The 27,272-nt window shown below is 48.1% G+C and overlaps 1 protein-coding gene across 9 annotated transcripts; it reads left to right on the top strand.

Annotated features, from left to right (window-relative positions):
* Positions 1-25,598, top strand: PRPSAP1 (phosphoribosyl pyrophosphate synthetase associated protein 1). 9 transcript variants are annotated; one of them, XM_027654405.1, is made up of 11 exons: positions 1-154; positions 800-911; positions 9,007-9,059; positions 10,598-10,664; positions 15,098-15,270; positions 15,645-15,760; positions 16,328-16,383; positions 16,803-16,948; positions 22,944-23,014; positions 23,740-23,886; positions 24,512-25,598. In XM_027654405.1, the coding sequence occupies exons 2-11, from the start codon at positions 829-831 to the stop codon at positions 24,668-24,670; spliced, it is 1,071 nt and encodes a 356-aa protein (XP_027510206.1). In that variant the 5' UTR covers positions 1-154; positions 800-828; the 3' UTR covers positions 24,671-25,598. The 9 variants fall into 9 exon arrangements, with proteins under 9 accessions (XP_027510206.1, XP_027510208.1, XP_027510212.1 ...); XM_027654407.1 differs by having other exon boundaries at positions 4-130; XM_027654411.1 differs by having other exon boundaries at positions 12-150.
* The last annotated feature ends 1,674 nt before the right edge of the window (positions 25,599-27,272 follow it).

Raw genomic sequence — 27,272 nt, 5'->3', positions numbered from 1 at the left:
TTTAACCCCCGCCTTCAACCCGTGCCCCGCCGCGCAGAAGCGCGAGGCGGCCGCGCCGCGAGCCGCCCTCGCGGAGCGGGAGGTGTATTTGTCCCCTGAAGAGGGAAGCTCCCGCCGCTATTCTCCCGAGGTACCGGCGCTGTTGGGGCAGTAGGTGAGGGGACGCTGTGAGGGGGGAGTGCGGCTGCGGTGCCCTCACCTAAGATGGCGGCGGGGGCGGATTCTCCCCCCGATAAGATGGCGGTGGAGGGGAGCAGCGCTCTGGCCGTGTGGCCGAACTCGCTGCGCTGGGTGAGGGGAGCGAGAGGGGACCGTCCGCTCCAAGGATTCCCCCGCCTCCCAGTGACCCCCTATCCCACCACAGAGACCCCTGTCCAGCCCTGCTGCCTTACACACAACCCCTCTGTGTCCCCTCAGCTCGCCCCACCTCCCCCAGCCAAGGCAACCCCTCTCCTCCTTATTACCCCCGCTCACTTTGGGGGTCGTCCCTCCCCCGGTGCATGAGGGGACACTGGGTGGGCACGGGGTGGGTGTGGTTACCTGCTGCCTGTCCACCCCTCCAAGCCCCTCGCCCCACCAAGGCATCTGCTGCTCCGTTTTACTGTAATATTCATAATTTCAACCCTCCCTTTGCATAGGAGTGCAGCAGCAAGTCCATAGGTAGCGGGAAGGGCTCCCCCCCTCCCTTTCCTCCTCCTCCTCCCCACCCCTTAAGGGGCGGTGATCGCGGCGCAGAGGAAGAAAAGGATGCCACGGAAGCTGTTGTTGCCTTATAAATCTGTTTTTTCCCACTTTCGAGCTCCGCGGGGGTTGCATGACTCTCTGGCGATGAACGCGGCCAGAAGTGGCTACCGGGTCTTCTCGGCCAACTCCACGGCAGCCTCCACCGAGCTGGCGAAGAAGATCACGGAGTAAGTTCCCTCTCTTTTCAAGTTTCTTTCTCCCCCCGCTGCTCCTCAGGCGCCTCCTGAGCGGCTGGAGAAGCTTCTGGCATCCTCCCGCCTTCCCAGGGCATCTGCTGCCGACACCTTTGCCCGCGGAGGATTCTCACTGGGAATCTCCATCAGCTCCGAACGTCCTGCTGCTCCTCATCCCCGCCGGTTATCCCAGCCCGACCCAGCGCTGGGGATGTAGCCGCTGCTTTCCGCCTCTTGCTCCTCTGACACCCATCTCGGTGCTGGAAGGGCCGGGTTGCAGCAAAGGCTGTTGCTTTTGGGGAGGCAGGAGGCGAAACTCGGCTGAGCAAACCTCGGAGAGCGTTTTTTAGCAGGTTTGGGAGACGCTCAAAACTTTTCTCTGGCTGGTGACCTTGTTTTTCCCAACAGCTTCCCTGTCTGGGGCTCGGGGAGTGTTCATGTGCACCTCGGGCACAGCATCTGCCCTTGCACTGACCAGCGTGGATTTTGGGGAGGTAGGGGAGGTGGGCAGCACGTGCTGACAAAAGGGAGCTTAGTTCAGGGTAGAAGTCTCCCCCTTTTTTTTTTCAACCCATCGATTTGAGCAGTGTTTGACCTTGTGTGGTGCAGGATGGATGTGCTGGGTCCTACAGAATGAGGGGTTTGACAGCTGGCTCCAAAACGGGGCTCCTGGTGCACAAGAGGAGCACTGGGTTTCCCCCAGCACTTGACCTTTTTGGTTTTGAATTAGTTTGTTTCAAACTAGGGCACTCCCAGCTAAAGGGGCTCTTCTGAAATGGGCGTCTGTATATTGGGCTGTCATCTTGAAGCAGGATTTGGGTTTCTTTGCTGCTGTTTCTCATAGGAAGCTGCCCCCAAAATCGAGGGGGCTCAGTGCTTGTTTGCCTGCTGCAGCTGACAACATCCCTGCTATCCCTTGCTGTCCCATTCCTACCTCCAAGGGCGTGCTTACATTGGAAACATGACTATGTACAGGTGTGCTGCCACCTTAAACTGTAAGAACACTTTGCTATTCATCCCGTTAGCTTAATAAACACTGTGTTGAATCCTTAGCACAGATTATCTTCACGGAGCTGACTTGGCTGTTTGGCTGGGATGTGTGTTGGATGATAGTGATGGTCTTCTTCGGGTGTGAGGCAGAGAGGGGAATCCTTGTGTTTGGGAGTAGAAAGCTTTTTTTTTTTTGGCTCATATATTCTTGCTATGCTTGGTCAGTTCTGTGTCACTTTCCCTTCACTGATACAACTGTGAAACTAAAGCCTCTCTCTATAAAAAAGTAAGTTTTGCTGCAACAGATGGGAGAGAGTTTTACAAGGCTTGTCCTGTTGCGTCAACACAGCATAACACAAGTCCCCTGAGGACAAGCTCTGAGTTCTTGGGACTGAAAGAGCAAAGGGACAATCCTTATTCTTTGCTTTTTGTCTTAAAAATAACTCCCTTCTTTTTGAAGATGTAATGAGAAGAGACACGGAGCAGGTTCCCCGGGCCATGGCGTGCACGGCTGGCTGGGTGACGTGCTGATGTTACCCTCTGTGGGCTCCCAGGGGTGCTCCAAGGGGGGAATGAAGCAGGATCCAAATCCAGAGTGGCCTCCCAGCTGTCTTTCACCACGTAAATCCCTAATAGGGGCGACGTGGGCTCTTTACCTTGGCTCTCACAGCGGGATGTTGGATGCTCGGGTGGTAAGAGCACAGCTGCTGCTTACCTGAGACTTAAGGACATGTGTCTTCATTGTGGGTGCAAAATCTGGAACCATTAACAGCACAGATTTACCCACAGTAAAAAGTGTCCCAAAAATAAAGGTATTTTCAGCATCTTCTACGATGCTTTTTCACTGACCTCCCCCAGGAGCTCAAGGGCTGTTTCAACACGTCTGTAATACGTCCCTTGTTTTTCCAGGTTGCTGCTGCCTTGCCCCCTGTCTCACATCCCAGCCTGTACTTTGCTGGGGAGGTCAGTTGCACCTTGAGGTAGAGTTGGAGCAATCTTATAAGGGTGAGTTCGTCCTCTAATATTGTGCGTTCTTTTTAAAGTTTTTTTATGACCTTTAGTATAAGCAGTAAAAGAACTTTAAAACAACACGCAATATTAGGAGTAGGGCCCCCTGAGACTCCTGTCCATCTGGGCTCTGTTGCCTGTAGGTATAATCTTAAATTCTATACATGAGTAGTCCTGGCTTATCCTTTTTTAAAACCTCGAGCCTGGAGAGGAGCAATGGGACATAAATCAGGTCAGTCTCCTCACTCTGTTTACTGCAGAACTTCCCGAGTTGCTTTCGTTTCTGGCTCTGAGTGTCATGTTCTGGCACAGTTCTGATCTTTACAACTCCCATTGAGCATTCTTGTCTGGTTATGAGACAGTGACTGATGGTCAGTCTCACTTTCACTTTGGGTTTTCAGAGCTGTGGTTGATATCAATGTCTGCCAGGGAGAGGAGATGGTGCTGGATTATAAGAACCAAATACCTCGTGAAACTTTAAATAATGAAGATGCTCCTTAGATTTGGCACCACTGAAACATAAATTAAACCATATACTTGTATCTAATAAATCGAGAGGGGATGATTATTTTTTTAAAATTCTTTCCCAGATGGAAAGAAAATTCCTACTGTAATTAGGACACTTGGCACCTGATTATGAGCTGCATTTGCAGGGGAGAAAGATAATTTCTGTGGCCAGTGCTGATCCCTAATGGGCCTGTGTGCTACTGGGGGGAGGGAGGTCTGGCAAGTCTTTCTGATCTCCAGAGTCCAACAGATGCATTTAGATCTCCCTCTGACTGCAGTGCTTGGCTCAGAGGGCACAAATTTTACATTCTGCTCACTGCTTATGTGTTTGGGTTGGAGGTGATTGGTGATTGAAGCTGCTAATGCCTCCCCAGTGCTCCTGCAGCTCCGTGATGGGGAACGTGATACTGTCATTGCCAGCTGTGGATGTGAGTATTCCAGACATTCATTTGCTTTGCAGCATGGAAAATGCTGGTGATCTAAAGATAAAGCAATGCCATGAGCCTAAACAACGTGGAGTAGGGAGGAAAATACAGGGGTTTGTGTTCTGATCTCTGGTTGCAGGGAACTGGGTGATGCTAAACCCAGGGTGGTGTTTCCTGTGATCGGGAGGTGAGCCCTGCTTTTGGGTGAGACAAAATATCCAGAGGACTTGCAGCAACCTCCCTCTGCTGAAGGAGGATTTCTGGTAGAATGAAGGAAGAGTAATGTCCCCCTTCCCTTTAGGTCATCTTGCCAGCATGTGAGAGGGTGGCAGAGGGGAGTCAGAGCACAGAGACCTTGGGATGCTGCTTTCCCTCATCCCCAAACCCCATTCTTGCCTTCTGGAAACAGCTCCAGTGTGGAGCTGTGTGAGGAGGGGAGGTGACACCAACTCTTTTCCATCTCAGAAGATGTGGCAGGAGGCCAATAGATATTGGGGTGAAGGTACATCAAAGGATTTTGGAAAGGGAAAAGAATAACCAGCTAAAAAGCAGGACTGTTGGAGAGGGTTCAGGTGGGGAACAGTGCTGGAGTAGGGTGAGCATGAAGGAGTTGGGCTTTGGGATTCTCTGTGCAGCTTAGGGGGAGCACATAATGTAGCTGGGGAGATTTGGCTTGTGTGGAGCTTTCTGTGCTGGCCAGCACCAGCTTTAGGAGAATTTCCTTCTCGAGGAGCAGGCTGGTAGGAGGAGAGGAAAATCTGCCTGGTATTTGCCAGTAGTTGGGCTGCATGGTTTTGGCATGGCTGGAACAAGTGATCCAAGTGGCAGATGAGCAGTAGGGACTGTTCTTCAAGTACCCAGTCGTGGTGGGTGGATGGAGGGTGGTAAAGGAGAGCTCAGGTAATTTTAAGGATATCTGAACAGACTGCCTTGTGTCCAGGAAGCTGCCATTCCCTTTCCCTTTCCTGGCTGTTCAAGTACTGGGAGATTAGGAAATAGACTGCAGAGCTGCCATTGTGCTGGCTGGACCATGACTGATCTTTAAATAAAGATTTGCAGAAGTTTGAAAAGCAGCTCAAAGTCGGGCTGTGACTTGCTTTGGCCACGGTTGGTCACGGCACAGATCCTCTGCTCCAGATCCTTCCGGAGTCTGCAGCAGTTCTTGGAGTCTTTAGGTCTGGGGAGAGCTGGGTGTTTGCAGAGCTGAGACCAGTGAAAGTGTTTTGTAACAAAGAGGATATTGCCAAAATAAAATCATACCATAATTAAGGGCTTTGTATGCAGATTTCCCCCTGAAGCTTCCTTCGGAGAAAACCTTACAAATGTCTTGGATACTGGTCACACAGGGGGAGGAGGAAACACAGACTGGGCTGAGGGCCTTTCTCAGTGGCACTGAAACAGGTTTTGATGGCACAAAATACTGCAAGTGCATTTGCCTCTTGAAATTTGATTCAGCTGAATGTGAAGTCTCATTGACTGTCCTTTGTCTCGAGAGCCTGGTACAGTGGTTTTTGATAGTCTTTAGAGGAGCATTTTAAAGTACAATCTAATACCACCTCACAGTGTTTCCTAAAATACTGCAGTGTGTCACTTCCTCATTAAACTACAGGTCACTTCTGAGCTGTTTGCATTTAGATGTGAATTTGAGTGAGATTTTATAAACACTCTTGTATCCACAGCTTAATATCCTCTTGGCATGTGTGGAGACTGCGGAAAGTTAGATCATCTTTTCTGAGCAGTGTTTATCAGAGAGAGAGATTCCAGATCAATATAAATTTTTAGTGGCCAATTGCACTGAGGAGGATTTTTAAAGCCATAAAGAGATGTTTTTCTCTTAGATGCTGTCATGCCCAGAGGTGGTGCAAGGATGGCAGCTTGTTTTGCTTGGAGATGTGATTTATCTACAGGACCTAAAATGTTATTTTTGCCAGGAGCAGCTGTGTCTCTGCAGGGGGTGTGTGCTCTGGTTTACCTACAGTGGCACCTTTTTTGTCCTCTGTCTTCAGACAGTGGTCAGCAACTGTGGTGGCCCAGGTTCACGTGGTTATGCTGTTAGTCCTGAAGCTACATGCAAACAGAGTCCTTGCTGTCAGTTCAATTCCTCCATCCCCTAAAGCAGTGACCAGTGGGGAGCTTCTGGATGGAGAGAATTTAGAGAGAAAAGAGTTGGGATGGAAGAGGAAAAAAAGGGAGAGGTGGTGGGAAGGGGGGAGCTTATCTTTGAAGTCTGTGGCTGCTCCAGGCTATGTGGTGGGTAAGGCCATGCCTTGCCCTTGACTTCTGTGCAAATCTCCCTTTTGATAAAAGTGCTCTGGAATTCAGTGCTTTACAACAGGAGCTGCCCGAACAGTCCCCTCTTAATTGTCCTTGGCCAAATCAGTGTTTATCAGACTCCTTCAGTGGTGATATCTCAGCTAATCGAAGCCTTCAGGAAGGGATTTAGTGGAAGGTGTGTCCCTGGGGTGCACATACCTGAACTGCTCTGGGGGAGCTGCCTGGGGGTCCTGCTGTGCCTGGGGCTCATGGGACTGTGGAGCTGCAGGTGGGGCTGATCTGTGACTTTCCTGGGCAGTTTTATCTCCTGCCCTTCCCACTGCCACCCCTTTTGTTTAGGCAACAGTTGGAATGGAGCTGGGATTTATTGTCTGACCAGACCAGTCCACTGCCTCCCATTCCTTTAAGGTGGCAGCTCTGTGCTGTCCCTTCTGCTGCTCTCTGCACCCAGGATTGACAAGCTGAGTTGTTCAGTGTCCCTGTTGCTGTGGGGCAGCAAACTTGCCTTTAGGATTTCTTGTTTCAGCAGCACAGAAACTGCATTGCTGCTGTATGACCTGAATAGGGGAGCACTGGGCTCTGGTTTCTTCTTGCTGGATACATCATGGAATCATAGAGTTGGAAAAGACCTTTAAAATTGAGTCCAACTGTTAACCCAGGACTGTCAAAGCCACCACTAAACCATGTCCCCAAGTACCACATCTACATGTTTCTTAAATCCCTTCAGGGATGGTGACTCCACCACTTCCCTGGGCAGCCAGTACTTGACAACCCTTTCAGGGAAGAAGTGTTTCCTAATATCCATCTAAAACCTTCCCTAGTGCAACTTGAGACCATTTCCCCTTGAGCACCACAAATCTGCTGGTTTTGTTTGCCACCACTTAGCACTGAAGTGCCACTTTCCAGGGGGTGTTTTGCTGCAGTGTGTCTGGCTGGACTGGTTTTGAACCTTTCCTTCCTGCCATGAGGTTCAGGGCTGACTGAGAGACTTGCAGGGTCTCACTAATGGAATTTTTTTCCCCCAGTAGTGAGGTTGGAACGTGCTGTCTGCAGTGAAGTCAGGGTGCACGTGCCTCCAGAGGCAAGACTTGCCATGCAGTTGTGGAGGAGCAAGTGTGAGTCATTAAACATTTCACCCCTCCACCTGCTTGTGTTGTGTGTGTGTGATTCTTGAGCTTGTTTGGACTTGGATGCCTTGGCAGCAAGGCACTAAGCTTAGTGGTTGTAAATGCCAGACTATCATTGGAAGGAAGCAGGATCCCAACTGGCAGCATGAGCTCCCACCTGCAAAACTCACCTTTACTGTGAGTCTGTCCTGGAGGTGCCCAGGATTGCCTTGCTTGAGCAGCTGTTTTTTGAAGATACTGGAGGTACTGAAGATTTCTTTGCATTGCAGCTGCAAGTTTTAACCCAGCTGGGCTGAGAGAAGCCAAATTAGGGATTTGGGAGGCTTCCCTGCCCTGGTGATGCTGCAGTTGGTACCCGAGCCAGGCTGGGTACAGCCTCACACGTACAGTTCTCAGTTGTGGGAGTTGACTCACCAGCCCCAGCCATTGCAAAACGTGCTGCCAGACACACGATGGGGAGTGTGATCGTGCCAAATACATGCTTTAGAGCCAGCTAAGCAAACACATCCCATAGCATTGGAGTGTCTGTTATCACAGCTGTCCTGGGCACGTTCTCCAGGCCAGCTTCCAGCTGGGACCTCCAGCTTTGGCTCATGGCTGAGCCCAGCAGTAGCTGGTGGGACAGAAGCACGCTGGGGTCAGGCTGCCTCACTCTGAATCCTGGAAAAAAAACCCAATCTTGGTGACAACTGAAGTACAAGGCTGAGTCTGGGCAAGGAGATATAGAGGGCCTGACTGCAAAAGTCTGTAAACCAGGGAAAAGCCAGCAACGGATGTGGACTTTAATTTAGGGTTAGTCCTGATATGCCAAATTTTGGCCTGTGTCCAGGTAAATACAGTATGTGTGCAGAGAGGAAACTATGGCTGTAATCAGCGTGGTGAGCAAAGGTATTTTTCAGGCATAAACTGTTGCCTAATCCAGCGTGTGAGCAAGGCCACTGAGCAGATCCTAGGAGAGGAGGGATTTACCTGCTCCATCCTGCCCAGTTTCAGCAGCACATCTGTCCCAAAAGTCTCACTGGTGCGGAGTCTTGCAGCTGAAGCTCATGGTTAAAGCACAAATGCCTTTAAATACTTACTAATGGATTACTTGTCAGCACAGTTAAATACTGAAGTGTCACCTGAGGGAGAAGTCTGCCTTCTGGAACCTTTTAAAGTGCTCTTCAAAGTGAATCATTAGTATGCAAGAAAGAAATTTAAAAAAAAAGAGGGGGTTGACTAATCTTTGTTGTGATGAGTGTTGTAGACCTGACATTTGAGAAGAGGAAGGAGTAATTTAAAAAAATAAATTTTTGAAGTTAAAATCTCTTTAGTCAGCTGAGTTATTTCAGAAGGAAGGTTTGGGGAGAGGTAAGAAAGAGAAAGATGTGGGAGTCAAAAAAAAGTGACTCAGATGCCATTAACTGAGTCTGAGTAAATCATTCAGCTTCAGTTGCACATCAAAACCTGCCCAAGGTGGCCTTGCACAGGCTGGCAGGGTGTCCTTTTTCTGCAGGAGAAACAGCCTGTGGTCAGTACAGGGACTGGCTCTTTGAGTACAGCAGTGACCTGCTGCAGAGTGGTGTGTGCCAGGGCCCTCCTCAGGGATGTCAGAGGGAAGGAGACTCCTGGGGAAGATGAGCAGCCTGGCTGGCTCACTCAGCTCTCTCCTGGGCAACACTGTGTTTTTACTGGTGTGTAATGTCTGGTCCAGTCCCTGGTTTGAATCACAAACTGCTGAGTTTCTCCATTTTTGATTTCCTTTTTTTTCCTCTCCAGGCGTCTCGGTGCTGAGCTGGGGAAATCTGTGGTGTACCAGGAAACCAATGGAGGTGAGAGAAATCTTTACTGTTTGGGGTAATCTTAGAAATACTGGGTAACTCCATTGGCCAGACCTGTCTGATAAGTGCAGTGATTCAGCTGTGATGTTACAGCTGCTCCTGGCAGTGCTAAACCTTTGTGTCTGACCTTGGACAAAGCAATTAAGTGTGTTCCTTGTTTGCCCCTGTTATCTTGTTTGTCTGCCCATCAGCAAACTCTCCTTTGGAGCCCTACCTCAGGTGTTGGCTGCTGCCAAATCTTACTGGCTCCTATGCTTAGCAGAACAGCTCCAGGGTTAAAAGTAATGCCCTGCTTTCTAAGTGTCTGCCTGTGAACTTTTAAATTATCCCCTTCCTCCAGCCCTCCCCTGCCACAGGCAGGTTACAGCTGCCCTAGCAAGGACCTACCTGTGCTCTTGCTTTAAAGAGTGAGAATTCAAGGCTGTGCTGGGGAATGTACCTCTTGGACCTTGGCTGAGAGTCATTTACTGTTTCCAGACCTCCATTACCTTACTTGCAACAGAGACTAGAACCAGAGAGCTGATGCAGGTGGGAGGAAGGGATGGAGGATTTATGATAGTGCTGCTGCTCTTGCAGCCAGAATGGGCCACACCGTGGGTGTTATGGTTGGGTTGGCTGGTGTGTTCATGTTCGTGAGAGCTCGCTGCCCTTTGGGGTTGGTTTTAAATCAGGTTGCTTGCTACAAGGTCTGAAGTCATTCTTCCTCACTGCACAGCACATCAGTCTGCTCTCTGCTGAGTCCCTTCAGGTTACTGCCAGTGCCCAGGCAATTAGACTTTGAATTCCATAGCTGTGCAGCTATTTCTCTCCTTTTGCTTATCCCTGCCCTCTAGTTCATGACTGTGTGGGATATGAGTGGCTAAGCAGGCACTTGGGAAACCTGGAGTCATTGCTTTGGCTTTGCAGAGCTGCTTGGGGCTCAGCTTTTGCAGTTGAGTCAGGGACTGTAGCAATGGTGTTCAGCAGAGACCCAGATATCCAGCTCATGTCAGTGTTGAGATGTCTGGACCTTGGGAGTGAAACTGGGGAGTTCTGTGTGCTGCTGGTGTTGCCTTGGGCTGTCCAGCCTGCATGGAGCTGATCCCATGCTCAGCTGTGAAAGAGCAAAATGCAAAAGAGCTGAGTTACCTTCTTGGTAAGTCCTGAAGGTTGTTCTGCCTTGGGTGGTTCATTGCTCACTAACAAATGTTCTGTTGACAACTTTCACCACTCCATGGAGGAGTGAAAAGGATCTCTAATTAAAAATTAGGCAATTGTCTTCTAAACATAAGAAACAGCTATTCAGCCTGCTTTTGCTTTGTAAATACAGCTAACTCACTGGTATGTCGTGCCAGCTCTACCCAGGACCAGCCTTTGGAAAATCTGCTCTGCTCATCTGTGTGTCTAGTGGGTCTGTGTGCACAAAGGGCAAGGGAGCAAGTCCTCATCTGCCCTGACCAGGGGGCAAGGTTGCTGCTAAAACATGGTGTGTTGTCACTGTCAACCTGATGTTTGGAAACAAAACTGACTCTGGTTTCAATCCTTTTCAGAAACAAGAGTTGAAATAAAAGAATCTGTCCGGGGACAGGATATCTTCATCATACAGACAATCCCCAGGTAAGGGGCTTGTGGCTCAGTTTTACACCCAGGATGTGCTGTGAATACCTGGGTCAGCAGAGGGTTGGATGGTTTGCTCACAGGATAACCAGTGGAACTCCTGCCAGTGCTGTCATTGCTCTGACTCACATCTAAGACCCCACATAGTGTTAAGCTGTTGACATTCCCAGAGGATCGACTGTGCCACAGCAAGCTGAGACTCTTCCCATCAAATAGCTCCAGTGTGTCACTTGAGGCAGGAACAAGGGTGACTGATGGCTGCAAGTGAAACATCCCGGCTCTGTGTGTGGTGGCCTTTCAGGCTCAGTTGTTTGGTGATTTCTGACTGGCATTTCCATCCCAGGATGGCTGATTTCCTCAACTACCAAGCAGCAGAGCCAGCATCAAACAGCAGCTATTGCTTTAATTACAGGCTGGATTATTCTTGCCCTTTCGCTGTAGTGATGTGAAACTTAGCTCGTGTGGAAACCTGCAGCTTCCCTCTGGTATTTTTACAGTTCTTGATGATGGTGGGCCTTTTTTGTTTTTATTTTGGGCTATTCCAGTCTTGGAGTAAGAGAAGTGCTGCAAGTAACCAGGGGGCTAGAAAACCAGCTGTAACCCCAGGAACCTTGCTGCTCCCTGGCTGAGGAAGAGACTACTGATACAGCACTGGTGTGGTGGGAAAGGAGCCCACACATTAAATGATAACTGCAAAACAACCAACTATGAGTAGGGGAGGCACTGTTTTCAGAGGTAAGGTATTGTTAGGATGCCTATTGCACAATTAGCAAAACAAGAGTATTCCTGCTCTGACAGCTTTTTCCAGGTTACTAAATCCTGCTCAGATTTTGGAGATCTCAAGAAGTAATAAGCAGCAGAGCTCAAGTAGGTAGCAGAATAACCTAGAAACAGAATTTTTCCTTGCTTGCCAAAGGAGTAGAAGCCTCTGAGAATTCAAGTTCATTTCCTCTTTGTAATGCTTGGTCTGTTGTTAAAGAAATTAGTAGGACTCCTAGGTCAGCTTACTCACTTCTGGAATTCCTCTTGCAGGCAGGAACATTTTCCTAGGGCTCATCTCTTTCCAGAGAGATGCTCCAAGTGTTTTCTCCCCCAGGGAGCAACTAAATCTCCACAAGATGAAAATCCTCTGCTGTAGGATCACCTTTCCGGTGAATGGTGCCATTCTGTTGTCCCTTGTGAGGGAGTTCTCAGAAATACCTTGTAACTGAGAGCTGTGTAAACATGAAACAGGTCGAGTGTTCACAGAGAGGTAACTCAGAGCATTAGGGACAGCAACAGTGCTGGGAGGAGAAAACCTCCCCTGCTTTTAACTTGTCGATCCCCTTGTTTTTCCATTAACTGAATTTGGCATTTTGGGCCAAGAAATTGGTCCCTTTTTAGCCAAAATGTTCAAGGCCCTCCAGGTGAGGAGCCACTGTAGTGCAGCCAAATCATCTTTTATTCCCAAACTGCAGCTGTGCCTTGCTGCATTGCTTGAGAGGACAGGTTCAAGGGCATTTCAGTTTTCCAGGGGGTTTCAGGGAGCTTTTCAGGAGAGTCAAAACAGCAACTGTGTGGAATAATCTAATAGGACTTCCACACTCAGCAGTGGTTTGAAAAGAAAACAAAATATTAGGACTTGGTAGGAAAGGAGTAGAGAGGGGAAACAACCTTGTTATGCTGCAGTGTGAATTCACAGTCTGCATCTTAAATGCAGGAGAGAGAACAGAGACACCTGAGTATTTGATACAGGCTCCCTGTCCTAAAAGCCTAGAGCACAACAAAAAAGTGACAAAGACAGGTATCATGCCAGATTGTTGGGGTGTGGACTGGCATTTGTATGAGGGGAAATTCAAGTAGCTTATGTTTAGGTGGTAGAAAAATGAAGAAGTTGGTGGTTTTGTGATACCCTGAAAGTGAAAGGGGCCTTTTAGTGCTGAGTGTTGGTGCTGGTTGTTGCAAAGTCCATTGACAGTGTCACATGAGGTGTTTGCTCAGCCTCCAGGGAAGGAATGTCCAGGGATGTCCTAGACAGGGATGGGGAGCAGCAAGGGAGGCTCCAGGCTGCTGGAGAGGGGTGGTAAGTAGGGTGAGGGGGATGGCTGAGCTGGCTCTAAATGTCCTGGTAATGAGCTGACAGTCCCCATGTGAGGTCTTGGCTCAGCCTTCCCAGCAGTAACTAACTGGGAGCATGGCTGCAAGGCAGGAGGTGGGAAGGGCAGCAAGGAGGCTGAGATGCTCTCCTGGTCCCTGTTTTGGAGATGCTTTGGCTGGGGTTCCACCACAGATGTTATTTCCCCCTGTTATTGCCCTTGGTTGGGGTCAGTGCCCCTTGCAGAGGAGCAGAGCAGTGTGATGGCTCAGCATGAAGCATCACCTCAACAACTTCCCCAGGCCACCCACCCCGGGCCCTGCTGGAGTGACAGACACACCCACCCCTGCCTAGTGCCTGTGCCAGCTGGTCTGCAGGAGCTTTCCAGAGCCCAGCATGGAATCCTGCTGGAATACTGAGAGAATTGCTCCTCCTTGAGTAACTTCAATAGGGCTGCCATGGTCCCAGAGCAGCACCAGGACTGCAGGTGCCTTTTAAAACCTTTCTCCCAGTCTTGTTCTTTTATCTGCTTTCCATGTGAATAGATGTATATTTTTTATTTTTTTAAGGGGTAAGTTGAAAAATAGTGATGAAAAATAATTAATTTCTTGGATGAACTTTAAATAGGCTTAAACTTGACCACTTTGTTTTTGTATGACACTGATAGTAGCATCTCTTTCTTCTCTCCTGGCCCTACTGGCACAGCTAAAACACCAAAAGGAAGAAACAGTTCTTTGTTTGCTCGTTGTCCTGTGTGGCAGGGGACTGTGTTTTATGTAATTCTTGGCTGCGTGCTGCAGAGCCAACAAAGCTTTCCTGTGTGTACATGGCATTGTGGTGGGGCCAGCAGGAGAACAGAGACCCAGAGCCTCACAAATGAAGAGGCACAAGTGGAGGTTAATTTCCGAAGGGAGAGCAGTGGGGAGGTGGAAATGGTCAGAGGTTTGTCACGGGTCGTGTCTCTGAGCAGTGGGAGAAGCTGTCTCTGGTGCTCAGGAGGAAAACAGGTCCTGAGCAATGTCTGGGCAATGTCCAAAAAAGCTCTGCAGAGCTTTAGGCTACTCTGTGCTGTTTATTCCTCTGCTGCTGTGTGGAAAGATGGCCCAGTCAGCCCCAGTGTTGCCCTCCTGACCAGCCTGGGGATGTGGTGTGTCACTGGAGGCTGCAGACTCCCAGGCAAGGGTGTCTGTGCTGCAGGAGGATTGTCTGTCCCACTGTCTGAAGTGTGTGTGTGTTCTTCAGTTCCCAAATGGTCTCGAGTCAGTCTGTGACCATGCAGACAGTGTCTCTTGGTGTTGGTTTTAAGGAACTAAAGAGGCTTGGGGGGTTTTCTTCCCCTTCCTAAAATGAATTAAAATGCAGATGAATACACTCCTGCTGGGCCATGCCAGTCATCATGGTGGAGCAAACTGAAAATGGGATATTTCAGTCTCGTGACCAGTGACAGGACTCGAGGAAACAGCATGAAGCTGAGTCAGGGGACATTTAGATTGGATATCAGGGAAAGGTTTTTCACCCAGAGGGTGGTTGAGCACTGGAACAGGGTCCCCAGGGCGGTGGTCACAGCACCAAGCCAGTCTCAGTTCAAGAAGCATTTGGACAACACTCTCAGGCACATGGTGGGGTAGTTGGGGTGTCCTGCACAGGGCCAGGAGTTCGACTGGATGATCCTGGTGGGTCCCTTCCAAACTCAGCACATTCTATGATTCTTCTGCCTATGTTGCTTTTTGGTTTTGGTGTTTTTTTTTTCTTTCAAGAAACAGTCCTTTAGCATTTCCTGTGCTGTTGTTCCTTCCATCTCTAGATAAGCTGGAGAGTGTGGAGATGCTGACTTCACCAAAGGGATACGTGTGGAATCTGTATGCTCCAAAATGCAGTATTTCTTAAGGCAGGAAAAATAACCTGCCTTACATTGTTAAAAAAGAAAAATACCCTAATAAATCCGGTGTGGATGAAGTTGTGTTGGCTGCATGTGTGCTGCTTCTTTAAAAGACTATTTTATTTCAAAATACACTGTATCAGGCAATATTTGTTCCAAGATAAATTTTAAAGAAATCCTTTTTTTGTGTGATGATGGAGGGAAATCATCATGTGCCTCGTGTTAGAATATAAAATCAAATTCCAGCCCCCAGCTCTTGAGTGCTGGAGTCGTGTCCTGTACATGTAAAAGTTGATTGTAATGTGTTGTGGCGTGGTGGAAGGAGCTGTATGGCTGCAGTCTGGGTCTTGCATGCATTAGCCTAAGATGTAGCATTATTTCCTTGGAACTGTGGTGAGGAGAAATCTGAGTGTAAATGGAAAAGGAGTTGCACTGGAAGAACACCTGCTAATACTTGGAATTGTTTTTCAAATGTCCTAGAGATGTGAACACTGCTGTCATGGAGCTGCTGATAATGGCATATGCATTGAAGACTTCCTGTGCCAGGAACATCATCGGGGTCATCCCTTACTTCCCCTACAGCAAACAGAGCAAAATGAGGAAGAGGGGCTCTATAGTCTGCAAGCTGCTGGCTTCCATGCTGGCCAAGGCAGGTGAGTGTCACAGGGAGGGGCATCCAGAGGGCATCTGTCCTTCAGTTCTTCTCCCATTAGATGTGGGTATGTGCTGCTGAGCTCTTGAGCCACTTCAGGGGAATTGATTTTTTTCTTCAGCTTTCTTGTGTTTCTTTGTAACTCACACCTGGGGAAGTGGCCTAGAAGTGTTGTAGTGAAATACAGTGTCAGCCCAGTGCTGTGACACTGCCTGCCTGTTTGTCTCTATGTCCTTGGAACTTTCTACATCCATCTGTTTATGATTATTTTATGACATGGCACAATAGTCTGAGTAGCAGCTGAAGCAGTCTGGAAAGGAACTCCAGCCACGTGGGAATATTTTCCATAAACTGTTCTCTTCTTTTTCCCTTTAGGTTTAACACACATTATCACTATGGACCTTCATCAGAAGGAAATCCAAGGCTTCTTCAGCTTTCCAGTAGACAACCTGAGAGCATCCCCTTTCTTGCTTCAGTATATACAGGAAGAAGTGAGGTTACTCTAGTTCTCTGTATATCAACTTGTCTTATCTTAATATGGCAGCAGCACTGAGCCTCTCCTTAAGTAGAGGTGGTCTTGTCAGGTCAATCCTTCTGTTAAGGAATTCTTTCTTAGGGGGGAAAGTGGGAAGATGTTACACTGTATGATTGTACCTGGATGGAAATTGAGCTCCACCACAATCAGGAGAGGAGCTTGCTCTCTGTAGAGTTAGTGCCATTGCAGAGATGCTTTTTGTGCTCCTGCCCCTAAACACATTTAAAATCCTGCTCCACTGCCTCCCCTTACCCCTTGGGCAGTGGTGGATTTCTGACTGCTCTGAATTTATTGATAGACTTATCAATAAGGGTTAAACACCATGAACATTCCCACCTTTGCAGAATACACAAATACTGGTGTTGAAAGCAAGTGCAGCTGCCTCGTTCTCTCTTTCAGAGAGAAATGAAGAATGAAGATTTAGGTCTGGGGAGGAGGGTGGGCATGATTTTTTAGTCATGTATCAAACTATTAACTAGCTAGAAGGTCTTTCTTTAATTAAATAACCTTTTATCACATCCAGATTCCAGATTACAGAAACGCAGTTATTGTAGCCAAATCTCCTGGTGCAGCTAAAAGGTAAATGGATGCTTTACTAGCTGGTTAAAATTAAACTGGAAAATACCTGAGCTGGTGGGAAATACACCAGGGAAAGTATGGGAGGGTGGGAGTAAACTCTGGAGGTCTCTGCTGCTGCAGAGCAAAGTGGTTCACGTGGGGTTAGGATCAGACTTGCTGCTTGAGTTTCAGCAGTGCCCAACTATCCCAGAATGGAGATATATGGAGGAATACAGGAAGCCTCACAGTGGAGCCAAGGGGTAGAGTGAACTTTAGGATATTAAGGACAAATGAAGAATCACTTCCAATGAAGTTTCTTGCTGGGGAACAGCCACAGAGGTGCAGCTTTTGCTTGCTGTTGGCTCTGGGAGAGACTTGGTGGGCTGGGCTGTGAAGCTGCATCAGCCCAACTCCTTCCTGACAGGCTGTTTGTCTTGCAGGGCTCAGTCTTATGCCGAGAGGCTGCGGCTGGGACTGGCAGTGATCCATGGGGAGGCTCAGTGCACGGAGCAGGACATGGATGACGGGCGTCACTCCCCTCCAATGCTCAAAAATGCAACTGTGCACCCTGGCCTGGAGCTGCCCTGTAAGATCAAGTTTCTCTGCTTACCCTTGGGGGGGAAAAAAAAGAAGTTTGGTGGGAAGTTTCTCTTGGTTTATAACCAACCTGAGGGCAGTGGGACCAGTGGAATTTTTCTCGTGGAAAGGTTGATATCAGCGAGTTGTAGGAGAAGTCACAGGGGAAGGTTTTTATTTAACTCCTTCTGGTCATGCAGAGCATCAGTATTGTTCTCCTTGGCTGTGCCTGCTCAACAGTGTCAGACTGACAAACCTCTGATAAAGGTGGTGCTTTTACAATACTCAGCAACAGAACTCATTGAGCTAATGAAACAAAAGAAATGCAGAAGTGCAGGTAATAAGGGAGCTGCTACTCCATTGTGGAGGGGAGGGCTGGCCTTTATCTCCCTCTTCTGCTGCAGCCATTGTTACTGCTGGAAATTCTCTTCATCCTGGCAGCCAAGGTGATCGTGTTCCAGCATCTGTTTTAACAAGGTTTTGAGGTTTGTGGTGAATAGTTTCTCCAAGAGCATTGCTGAGCTGTTTCCTGAGCTCCTGCCACTGATTGATAAGCTGCTGATTTGGAAGCAGACAGCAAAGGAGAAAGGACAAAATCTGTGTTCTGGGAAATGCCACCTTCAGGATTGCTTGTTTTCCTGCAGCAGTCCAATAACAACAGTAGAATTAAAATACATCTCTCTCTCAGGAGGATTTAAGCTTTCTGGGTATGTGGTGGTAGGACAGAAGTTGGGATCAGTGACCGTGGGAAAGGCTGTGTGCTGCTGTGTGTGATGAGGAGCTCTCCATCATGCAGCCAGACTTAATTACACCAGCAGAGGTTGGGGCTACTGATAAGCCTCTCCTCTTTTGAAGTTTAGGGAGAACATCCAACCAGTTTGTGGGCAGCTTGTGGAGGGGAGGCAAGTAAAACTGCAGGCATTTCACATCACCCCAGTCATTGCTCACTAGAATACAATCAGTTAAACAGTGCTTATGTTGCTGGTGAAACTCCTCTTGGGCCTTGAGGGCCAGGTGGGGTTTGGCAATGAAGTGTGGGACTTCATCTTGATTGCCCCCCCTTCTGACAAGGGGATTTTTTTTCATGCCCTTCCAACAGAACAGGAATTTGCATGGTTGCTCTTACCTTTTTCCCTCCCCTCCTACTCTGAAGAGGATGCTGTCCTCCAAAATATCACTAGCTGACATTTGTCTGCTACCAAGGCATTGATGGTTTTGTGTTTTTATTTCCAACCATATGTCACTTCAAGGAAGCTCAGCTGTGAGAACTTGTGCTGCTGGAGAGCCCTGTGAATGGCAGCTCTTACAGAAATGTGTCCTTGTCCAGTTTAGTTATGATTCCAGGGGAAAATTTGTTTTCAGTCCTCAGCTATCCAAACACAAACTAATTTGCTGTTGTATCACCACTTTCTTATTTTATCTCCTGCACAAACTCAGCACTTGACCAATGACCTCCCTGCCATGCCTAAGGCACAAATGTAAAACAGTCAAGCTGAGGCTTGGTAGCTGTCAGTCGTGGGGTGGATTGTGGGGCAAACTTGTCCAAAACTCTCAGTAGGAAGTTGATTTTCTGTCCAGTTTTCTAACCTGACAAATACCCGGGTTTGAGTGAGCTGGGCTCTGTTATTGGAGGTGCAGAATTCTGAGGTAATCCCTGTCTGAAAGCAGTCTGTAAGCTTCTAGTGCATCCTGGTTGTATGTCAGCCTCTGACAGGGAGCTGTGCTCTGCCAGACAGAGCTGAAAATGCAGATGGGGTTTAGGGATGGCAGTGCTGTGAGTGTCTGTACTTACCCTCTCTGCTGTGCCTCCTTTCTTGTCCAGTTCAGTCATTTGAAAAGCATCTTCCCACCTCAAATGTCACATCATACCAAATCCTCCATCAGCTCTTCCTGCCATGTGGCATCACCAGCATTCCTGGTACTGTGAGCTCTGAGGGCAGAGTGAAGCTGTGTCCCTGTATGAAAGGTCAGACATGTGCTGCTCACCCAGAGCTGGATGCTTCCTTACACCAAAACCATCCCAAAAACCCTCTAATTGTCAAAACAGAACCAGTCTGGGTCTGCCTGGCTTAGGAACCCTGGCCTGGATCAGGCAGGTGGGGATACTCCTGGAGAGTGGCTGAGACACTGTGGAGCATCCTGCTCCAGGCTACAAGCAGACTATTGTGGAGCATCCTAGACTGGGCAGTTCAGGCTCCAGGCAGTTGTGTTACAGCCAGGAGAGAGGTGAAACCTGTGTCTGGGAGCAGCCCCAGAGCCCCACAGCGATGGCTTATGCTTTGTGCCATTCCTCATGGGCTTCCTAGTGAATTGGCTGGGCTCCTGTGTCCTGGCATGCACCTTGTCTCCTCGTTCTGGGAGAGATCATGTGCCTCTAATTAATGAGTGCTGTGCAGTGTAATGGCTTATTTATTGTCCTGTGAGTGTGGCCTGATGTGATATTGTGATTCGTGTGGAACCACAACAGAAAAATACCAGAAGTGCTTCTAATTGCACTTAAAATGCTGCACTCGAGCAGCAGCAACAGCCCACGTCACTCCTGAAAGCAGAGCCTTTGAGACAGGACTTCACTCCGGGGTTATTCCCTTTGATTGTGGGCTTTTGTGTCTCAGAGCTTGCAGCTGGCTCAGGGCTGTGCCTTAAATGCATGTGGACTCTTTGCATGTCTCCTCATCCTGGAGAGAAAAAGAGTGGAACACCATCTGTTAAATCATTTCAGTGGCTCTGGAATTCAGTACTTTATTCAGAGCTGATGGTTCAAACCTGGGGCTCAGCAAACTGCCACGAAGGAAGAGAGTTTGGGGGGGGAAACTGGAGTGACCATAGGTCCATTCCTCCTTCCCTACCCCCATCTTTCCTGTGTTTAGGCTGGGCACAGGGATGTTTTCTGTCCTTCCAGGGCTATCTCTACACAAAACAGTTCATTCTTTGAGCAGCCTTTTGCTCACAGGCTCTGTTGTAAATGCAGCTTTGCAGTTCTTGGTGATTATCACTTTAATGCACACTGTCAGCTCCAAACAGAATTTATTTTAGCATTTCTTAACCCATTTTTAACTGCTTAATTACAGCAACAGGTTTACACACCTGGGAATGCTGTTTCCTCATGCCAGTGATAATCTTGCCTTTAACGTGTGGTACTTAAGTATATGTTACACACATCAGAATGAAAGTGTTCTTTGATATTCTTGTTTTATAAAAATGGTGGTCTGTTTTTTTCTCTTTTATTTCTTCTCCCTCCCCCCCAGAAGCTACAGATACCACAAGCATCTTTTCTGACTCTCCAGAAAAAGTCAGCAACTCTTTAACCTGAACTTGTACATGATCCAAGGGGTTACGCCAGGCAAAAGTACCACTGTGGCTTATTTCTGTTACCCTCTTTTGTCTGCATATAAACAGAGGTTTTCAGTCTGGAGGGGAAAATGCTCTTTATTATTTGAATCATTTTTCAAGCCACCTTCTCGTAGCAGTTCTGACTTGCACATCTTGATATGTCCAAAGATTTGGAAGAAGAAACTGGCTGCAGTAACCTTTGTGTAAACTCTCATCACGTCGGAGCAGTTCTCTTGAGATTTGATGTGGTTGTGGGTGGATCTTTGGCTTGCAATTTTTTGTTTCTGTTTTTTTTGCAGAGAAAATTGAACAAGAAAAAGGGAGAACATCTCTTTAAGATCCGGGTAGGTCGACACGTTGCCTACCATTCTTTAAAAATAAAATCGAAATACAGCTTTTTAAAAACAGAGATGCAAAGCACTGCTAATGTTGCTAGTTGCCATGTTAGCCTTTAAGCATAGCAAGTGTCTGCTTCCTTTATGGAATAGAAGGATACTGATTTGCTGAAACTTCATGTCTCTGTTAGTAAAATAGTGTTGAATTTCAGCTCTCTAGTTCTGTTCACCATTTGTGCAGAAAGATTCCCCCTAACCTGGCTGTTGTAACCAGAGATGGCACTGATCTGTGGATACACATGGAGGATGGGATGGCAGCCAGGTGGAATCCTTTTGATACTTCCCAGCTCCCACCAGGAGCTTTATTACTGTCCAAACTAGATAATAAACTAATAACTAATCTAAGCAGGTCGGTAGTGCCTGTAATTGAAATTTATGATCTGCTTATCTCTTGTGATGCTTAATCTGCATTTATTGCAAGTACTCATCCTTCTCATAAGAATGTTTTTCCTTCAGGATTAGAGGTGACTTTGCATTTGATAGGAGACTCAAATAACTGTGCAAGGGAGGCTGGGGAGTCTGTGCCATGAAGAGCTATTAACTCTTCAGTCCAAGGTAGCTGTGACTTTAACTGCAAAACCTGACAATGAGTGATGGAACTTTGGTCAAAACAGAACTGTTGGACACCTTTTGTGCAGTTTTGATAGGTTTATGGAGAACCGGTCTGTGGAGTAGGTTGTGTATGTGAAGAACAGCTCTACACATGAATCTTCAAAGCTGTGGTCCTTAAAACTGCTTTCATCACATCCCTCAGTGTGACTCACTCACTCAGCTGTGCTTGCACTCTAAGCATTCCCAGGCACTGATGAGATGTGGGAATACTACTGGATCAGCCTGCTGTGCAGGATGGGGAGTTTCATGCAGAACTATTTTGATCCAGGAGGGCAGAAATCAATATTCAGACAGGCTTTTTGATGGGCAATATCTTCTGTTCTCCTGCTGCTCAGGTATTACATCGAAGTAGGTTATCTTAAAGCAGAAAAGTCTTGCAGTGTAGGTTGTCTGAAACTCCTCAGCACTTGAGAAGCCTCTGTGGTCAGAATCCTGGCAAGACCTGAGTTTGCAAAAGGAGGGGTACCAAGTGCCTTGGTTGGACACTTTGCTGCACTCCCCATACAGAGCATCAGATTTGGGAGGGGGGGGTGTGGAGATGGGCCAGGTAAGTGTTACAAAATGCTGGAAGTTCCTCTTTGGTTAGATCAGTCCAGATTGTCACCTGTGTGCCCACCACAGTGTCCTTTCCGTGCTGGAAGTTTTTGTTCTGTACAAACCAGCACCCTGTGGCAGTGACAGGTTTGGCTGATGGACAGCAAGTCCCTGGCCTGTATCAGAGGCCAGTTGCTGTTTGCTGTAAGTCTGAAGGCTGTGTTACATCTGGACACTCTCAGTGCATCCTGGTTCATATCTCTTTATGTATATACTGCTGCTGGAAGTTTGGCAGGATGTAGTTTGGCATAAACCATGTCAGTGCAAAAGCAGAGTCAGGAGGGAGTGGAACCTTATTTCCTAGTACATCTCTTCACTCTGTCAGGTAGCACAGCTTGTCAGTGCTACCTTGTCAGATCCTTTTGATCCAATTGTTGGTTGCACTGAGCTTGTACAACTGTGTTTCCACTGGATTTTGTCCTGCTCTTTCCATTAATCCACTTAAAAAGAAAAAAAATCAGCAAATTTGCTTCTGCAAACTTCCTTAAGCTTTCTTTGCCTGAGCAGGTGGTATTAAGGTTCTTACACCCTCTGAAAGAGCCTTGTGTGTTTGTTGATGTGAGAAAGCAAGAGCTGCAGTGCAAGTCTCTGATCCTGCAAATGGATTGCTGAGTCCAGCAGGTGAAAAGTTGCAGCTTGTAAAGCACCTGCCCTTTGAGAGGTGCTGGTCAGAGAATCCCATTTGTGGGATCATCCAATCATGACCTGTTTTCAAATCTTGTTCTGGGGGAAAAAGAAAGTCACCAACATGTCCCATAAACCAGGTGCTGCTTTGTAGCTCTCCTTGCACAGGGACCTGTTAGTTTGTTGGATTTGCTTGCTGTCTCTGAGGTCAGTATGAGGTCCCCACAGAAACAGAGAGTTTCCTCATTGTGCAGCAGTGCTGTTCATTTAAGGAGGAAGATGATGGTTAAACCAGTGCTTTCCCACTGAGGTGGGTGTCAGGATCACGTAAAGCACATCTGTGTCTGTGCACCAGTATAAGATGTTTAAGGGTTCGTCCTCTTGTGTGGTGGAGCTGTTGGTGTTTGATTCAAGCCTGACTGACCTGGAGTTCTTTTTTCTCTTCTTTAGTGATGATGGCCAAGGAGAAACCGCCAATAACTGTGGTTGGAGATGTTGGAGGAAGAATTGCCATCATAGTGGTATGAGTGTGACAGGGGCAGTTGGGGGGTGGCTTCCTCACAGCATCTTACCCTGAGCTGCTCTGTCCCTAAGAGTAGGAAGGGGATTGCTGGTGTAGGGGTGGGAACATGATTGTTAGACACTGTTTTCTCCAGTTTTGCTGGTGGCTTCAATTATTTCAACTTGCTGTTGAAAACCCTTTGTACTTCAGCACTTTAAGCCCTAAAATCTCCTTGCTCCCTTAATTCTACAAATGTCAGATGTCTGCAAATACTGAATAAATCCAGGACATGCAGAATAAACTCCTGAAGTGTTTAAAAAACCCCAAAACATAAAAAACCCCAACAAATGAAAAAGAAAACTTGCTGAGCTTCTCATACTTGCTGTGCCAGGCTGCAGTGTAAGCAATCAACATGCAGCTCCTACCCCCATGAAAAAACACCTTGCTGATGATAAGCTCTGTGTGTGTGTATGTGTGTGTGTGTGCATGTGCAGGGACTAATTTGTTTCTAAGACACAGTATTTGTTCTCCACACTAGAAAAAGGGTCCCTAAAATAGGGAAATGGCATTTGCAAATTAAAGTCATGCACCTGGGTGTCCTTGCTTCTCACCAGCAGCTGAAGTAGACAGGGATGATATTTTTCATCTGTGTGCATGGCCAAAGCTGCAGTACCTTGCAGATCCACTCCTGCCCTGCAGGCACTGTAAACTTCTGGTTTTGAGGTTCCTTCTGTTTCTCCTCAGGATGACATCATTGATGACGTGGAAAGCTTTGTAGCTGCTGCAGAGATCCTGAAAGAGCGTGGAGCCTACAAGATCTTTGTGATGGCAACTCACGGGCTCCTGTCAGCAGATGCCCCCCGTCTCATAGAGGAATCCTCCATCGACGAGGTGAGTCTGCTTTCTGCAGAGGAGGGGCTGGCTCTGATGACATCCAAACTCACAAACATGTTCTTCCCATGCCACACAGCTCATCTCTGAAATCACTGGTGTAATCAGGTGCTTTCAGTTAGCTGGTTCTTCAGTGGAACAAAAAAAGTGTGTGTGATTAATACTTGTTCAGATCAGGTCTGCTTCCCTGAGTATGTTTTCTCCCTAATGCAGGTGTTAGTCATCCCTGCATGGACACTTCCCTTACTGCAGCTGGTGGTGTGTGGCTGCCATCTCACTGTGCAGCCCTTCTCCCTGCCCCTCTCCCCCAGCTGCTGAGGGGCTGTTGGGACATCAAGAGAACAAGATTTCACACCTCACCCTTAGTAACAGACATGTCAGATCCTGTGAACTGAGTGACCCATCAGCCTGCGTGGAGGTGGCTGTTGGAGAGTGCTGGTTATGTTGGTCCCCTCAACAGATTGACTGTCGTGTGGGGGAGACCATTTTATTTCAATCCCACAAGGATTTGTCCCCCTGAATTGTGGAAGAGCAGGTGCACACCCCTCCTGGAGCTAATCCAGGGTGGCTTCTCGGGGAGAGCGAGCATTTCAGTGGCACAACTTTCTTTCCTTTCCATCTGTAGGTGGTGGTGACCAACACGGTTCCTCACGAGGTGCAGAAGCTGCAGTGCCCCAAGATAAAGACTGTGGATATCAGTTTGATCCTCTCGGAAGCCATCCGGCGGATCCACAACGGCGAGTCCATGGCTTATCTCTTCCGCAACATCACTGTGGATGACTAGACCTGGCTCTGCTCCCGTCCTGGGTTCCACAGGAGAAGGAAATGTGCATGAAAAGGCAATACCATAAAATATAGGCATAACACAACTGTTTATTTTTGTAGGAGCGTGGAGGTTTTCAGGGTCTTTGAGCCATGAGATCTAATAGAAAAAAAAAGTCAACCTGACCAGCACTTTACAGTTGAATAGAAGAGGCCACTGGCAATGGGAAGGGTTACACCTTAATTAAGAGAGGTGGTGTTGAATTTTTAAGTTCCTTTAATGATTTTTTTCTTTTTTTTTTTTTTTTAGTGTGTTATATCTCTTGCCCTGTAGGGGTGGAAAGAAAAGCTAAACAGAAGTAGCTGTCAGCTTATGAGAAGGGAATAGAGACTGTTCATTGCTGTGTGGGCAAGCAAGAGCAGCCTTTGGGGTTGTTTCTGCCTGTGGCTCACCCGAGAGCACAGAAGGGAACGTTCTGCTGGCAGAGCTGAGCAGCACAGCAGCTCCTTGCCGAGTGAGTGGCCTCTCATCTCCTGCACAGCAGAGCAAGGACTTTCATCAGAACTAAGTTAGCGGAACATCCCAAGGGGACAGCTTGGGGCAACCCGTTCGCAGGGCTACTCACATCCTTGTGTCAGGGAGCTGGGAACAAGCTCACGTGTCTCCCAGCAGAGCAGGGAACGCTAGTTAATGTGTTGGCCTTTTCATTTCGCAAGCTTTTGGATCATTATTGTTCTTCAGTGACAAGTCACATGAGGGTCTTGGTCCTCCCTTGAACACTTGTCTGCACTGCAAAGCCAGGCACAATTTTTGGAGTTGCCTGGGGCTGACGAGTTTGTGGCAGCGTCTCGTGGGGAAGGGAAGTTGGAACAATATCTGCTTCTAATGCAGCTGTGCTCTCCAAAACACTAACACCGAACCTGCAATAAAAAGCGTAAGGTTTTTCAATTTTGGTGCTTCCTGTGAATGCTGTACCCTCTGAGCAGCTGCTGTGTGTGTTCAGTGGGGCTGTTGGTGTAACCAGGCTCACTTGGCAGCTTGCAGCCTTCTCCCACAGAGAAGTAGGACTTGCTGATCACTCCTGTCTTGAGTGATACTAATTTTTGGGTGGAGGGGACACTTAAGGAAGGAGAACAAGATGCAGGTGGAGGGCTTTGTGTCCAGGATGATATAAGGATAAATTCCCAAACTGTGATCTTCCCCCTTGATGAGAGAAACACACTCCAGTAAAACCTACACTGCTTTCTAGCCTGCTGATGTGAGGAACAAATAAAAGCTGCTGGAAGCAGTTGCTTCAACAGCCTAAGAACTGTTTAGTTTTGCTTATCCTTGTTCTACATCTTTCTCTTCCACTCCAGCATCTAAAATATGTGTGGGGCCAAGGGGCTGGCAGTGAGTGAGCAGGACAAGCTTTGAACACCAGGCAGACAAAGGTACCTCAGCATGGAGTGGTTGGATCAGTGTGGATTAAACCTCCAAGCCACATCCCACGAGGGGTGTGCAGGGCTGAGTGAGGTCTCGAAGCTGTTGATGGGTTTCCTGCATTTTCAGAGTACCACAAACAAATCCCAGCTGTACTCTGTGGCCACAGTGTAGCTCCTCAGCCTGGTGGGGTAACACTGCTGTGCTGCAAGTATTGAAAGGATCAACTGAAGCGTGTGAAGTCCTTGTAGATGTCTGTGTGCCCCCTTGTTCCAAGCCAGTACCAGACCATGATCTCCATCCTGAAAGCCAGTGTTAAAAATGTGAGAGGTATTGCTCTTCTCTCCCCTTCAAACTGCTTATCAGACCTGCCAGGAGCAAGGCCAGGGCTCATTGAGGGCTGTTGGCCCATTCAGGCCTGTTTTAACTGGGCTGTATTTGGGAAGAAACCATGGAACCACGGCACCAGTGAGCAGAGGGTTGTGCTGCTGTCTCTGGGGTCACTGTGGTGAATGGATGTTTTAAGGTCACTTATAGAATCACTGGTAAAAGCAGGTTTAATACAGAAGTGAAAGCTCAACAAGGTTGTTGGCAGCCCCCAGCACCTCCAGCCACTGCACACCCCAAGGCCTTTGCCAAGGTTGCTCAGCTCTCCTCTTCCCTGCATGTCCCACAGGGAGGCAGGACCTGGCATAGGCAGAGCCAGGGCAGCTCCTTGGCTGGTCCAGTGTGTGCCCTCTGCTCAGAAAAGGGCCTTGTTCAGGGTGGTGGGAAAAACAGCAGGAGCTGGGAGCCCCCTGAGGGCCAGCCTGGATTGACATCCCATCACAGCCCCTCCGTGGGATGCGTGGTACCCGAAACCCTTGGGGCTGGGGAGGAACCTTTTGAAATCCAACAAAGGCAAGTGCCAGGTCCTGCATCCAGGATTCCCCAGCACCCACACCTCCATCCTGAGGGTGCAGCCAGCACGAGGCCACGCAGCAGCACGGACCCTCTGGGCAGCAGTGTGGGACTGACAGGTGAGTGCCATGGGGACAGCACTGGAGCCATTCCCTCTGGCTGTCCTAGCCAGGGCCTGTGTGGTGCCCTGGCACCAGACCCATTTAGCCAGCAAACAATCCCTGGGAATGCTCACGTAGCTGTCCTGTCTCCTCCCACTGGTAGCAGGTTCCTGACACTCAAGGAGGCAGCTTCAGGATGG

This window comes from Corapipo altera, unplaced genomic scaffold (assembly GCF_003945725.1).
Source record: "Corapipo altera isolate COAL_440 unplaced genomic scaffold, ASM394572v1 343, whole genome shotgun sequence".
Taxonomy (NCBI): Eukaryota; Metazoa; Chordata; class Aves; order Passeriformes; family Pipridae; genus Corapipo; species Corapipo altera.
The sequence above is the reverse complement of the archived record's forward strand: the minus strand, read 5'-3'. Positions and strand labels throughout refer to the sequence as shown.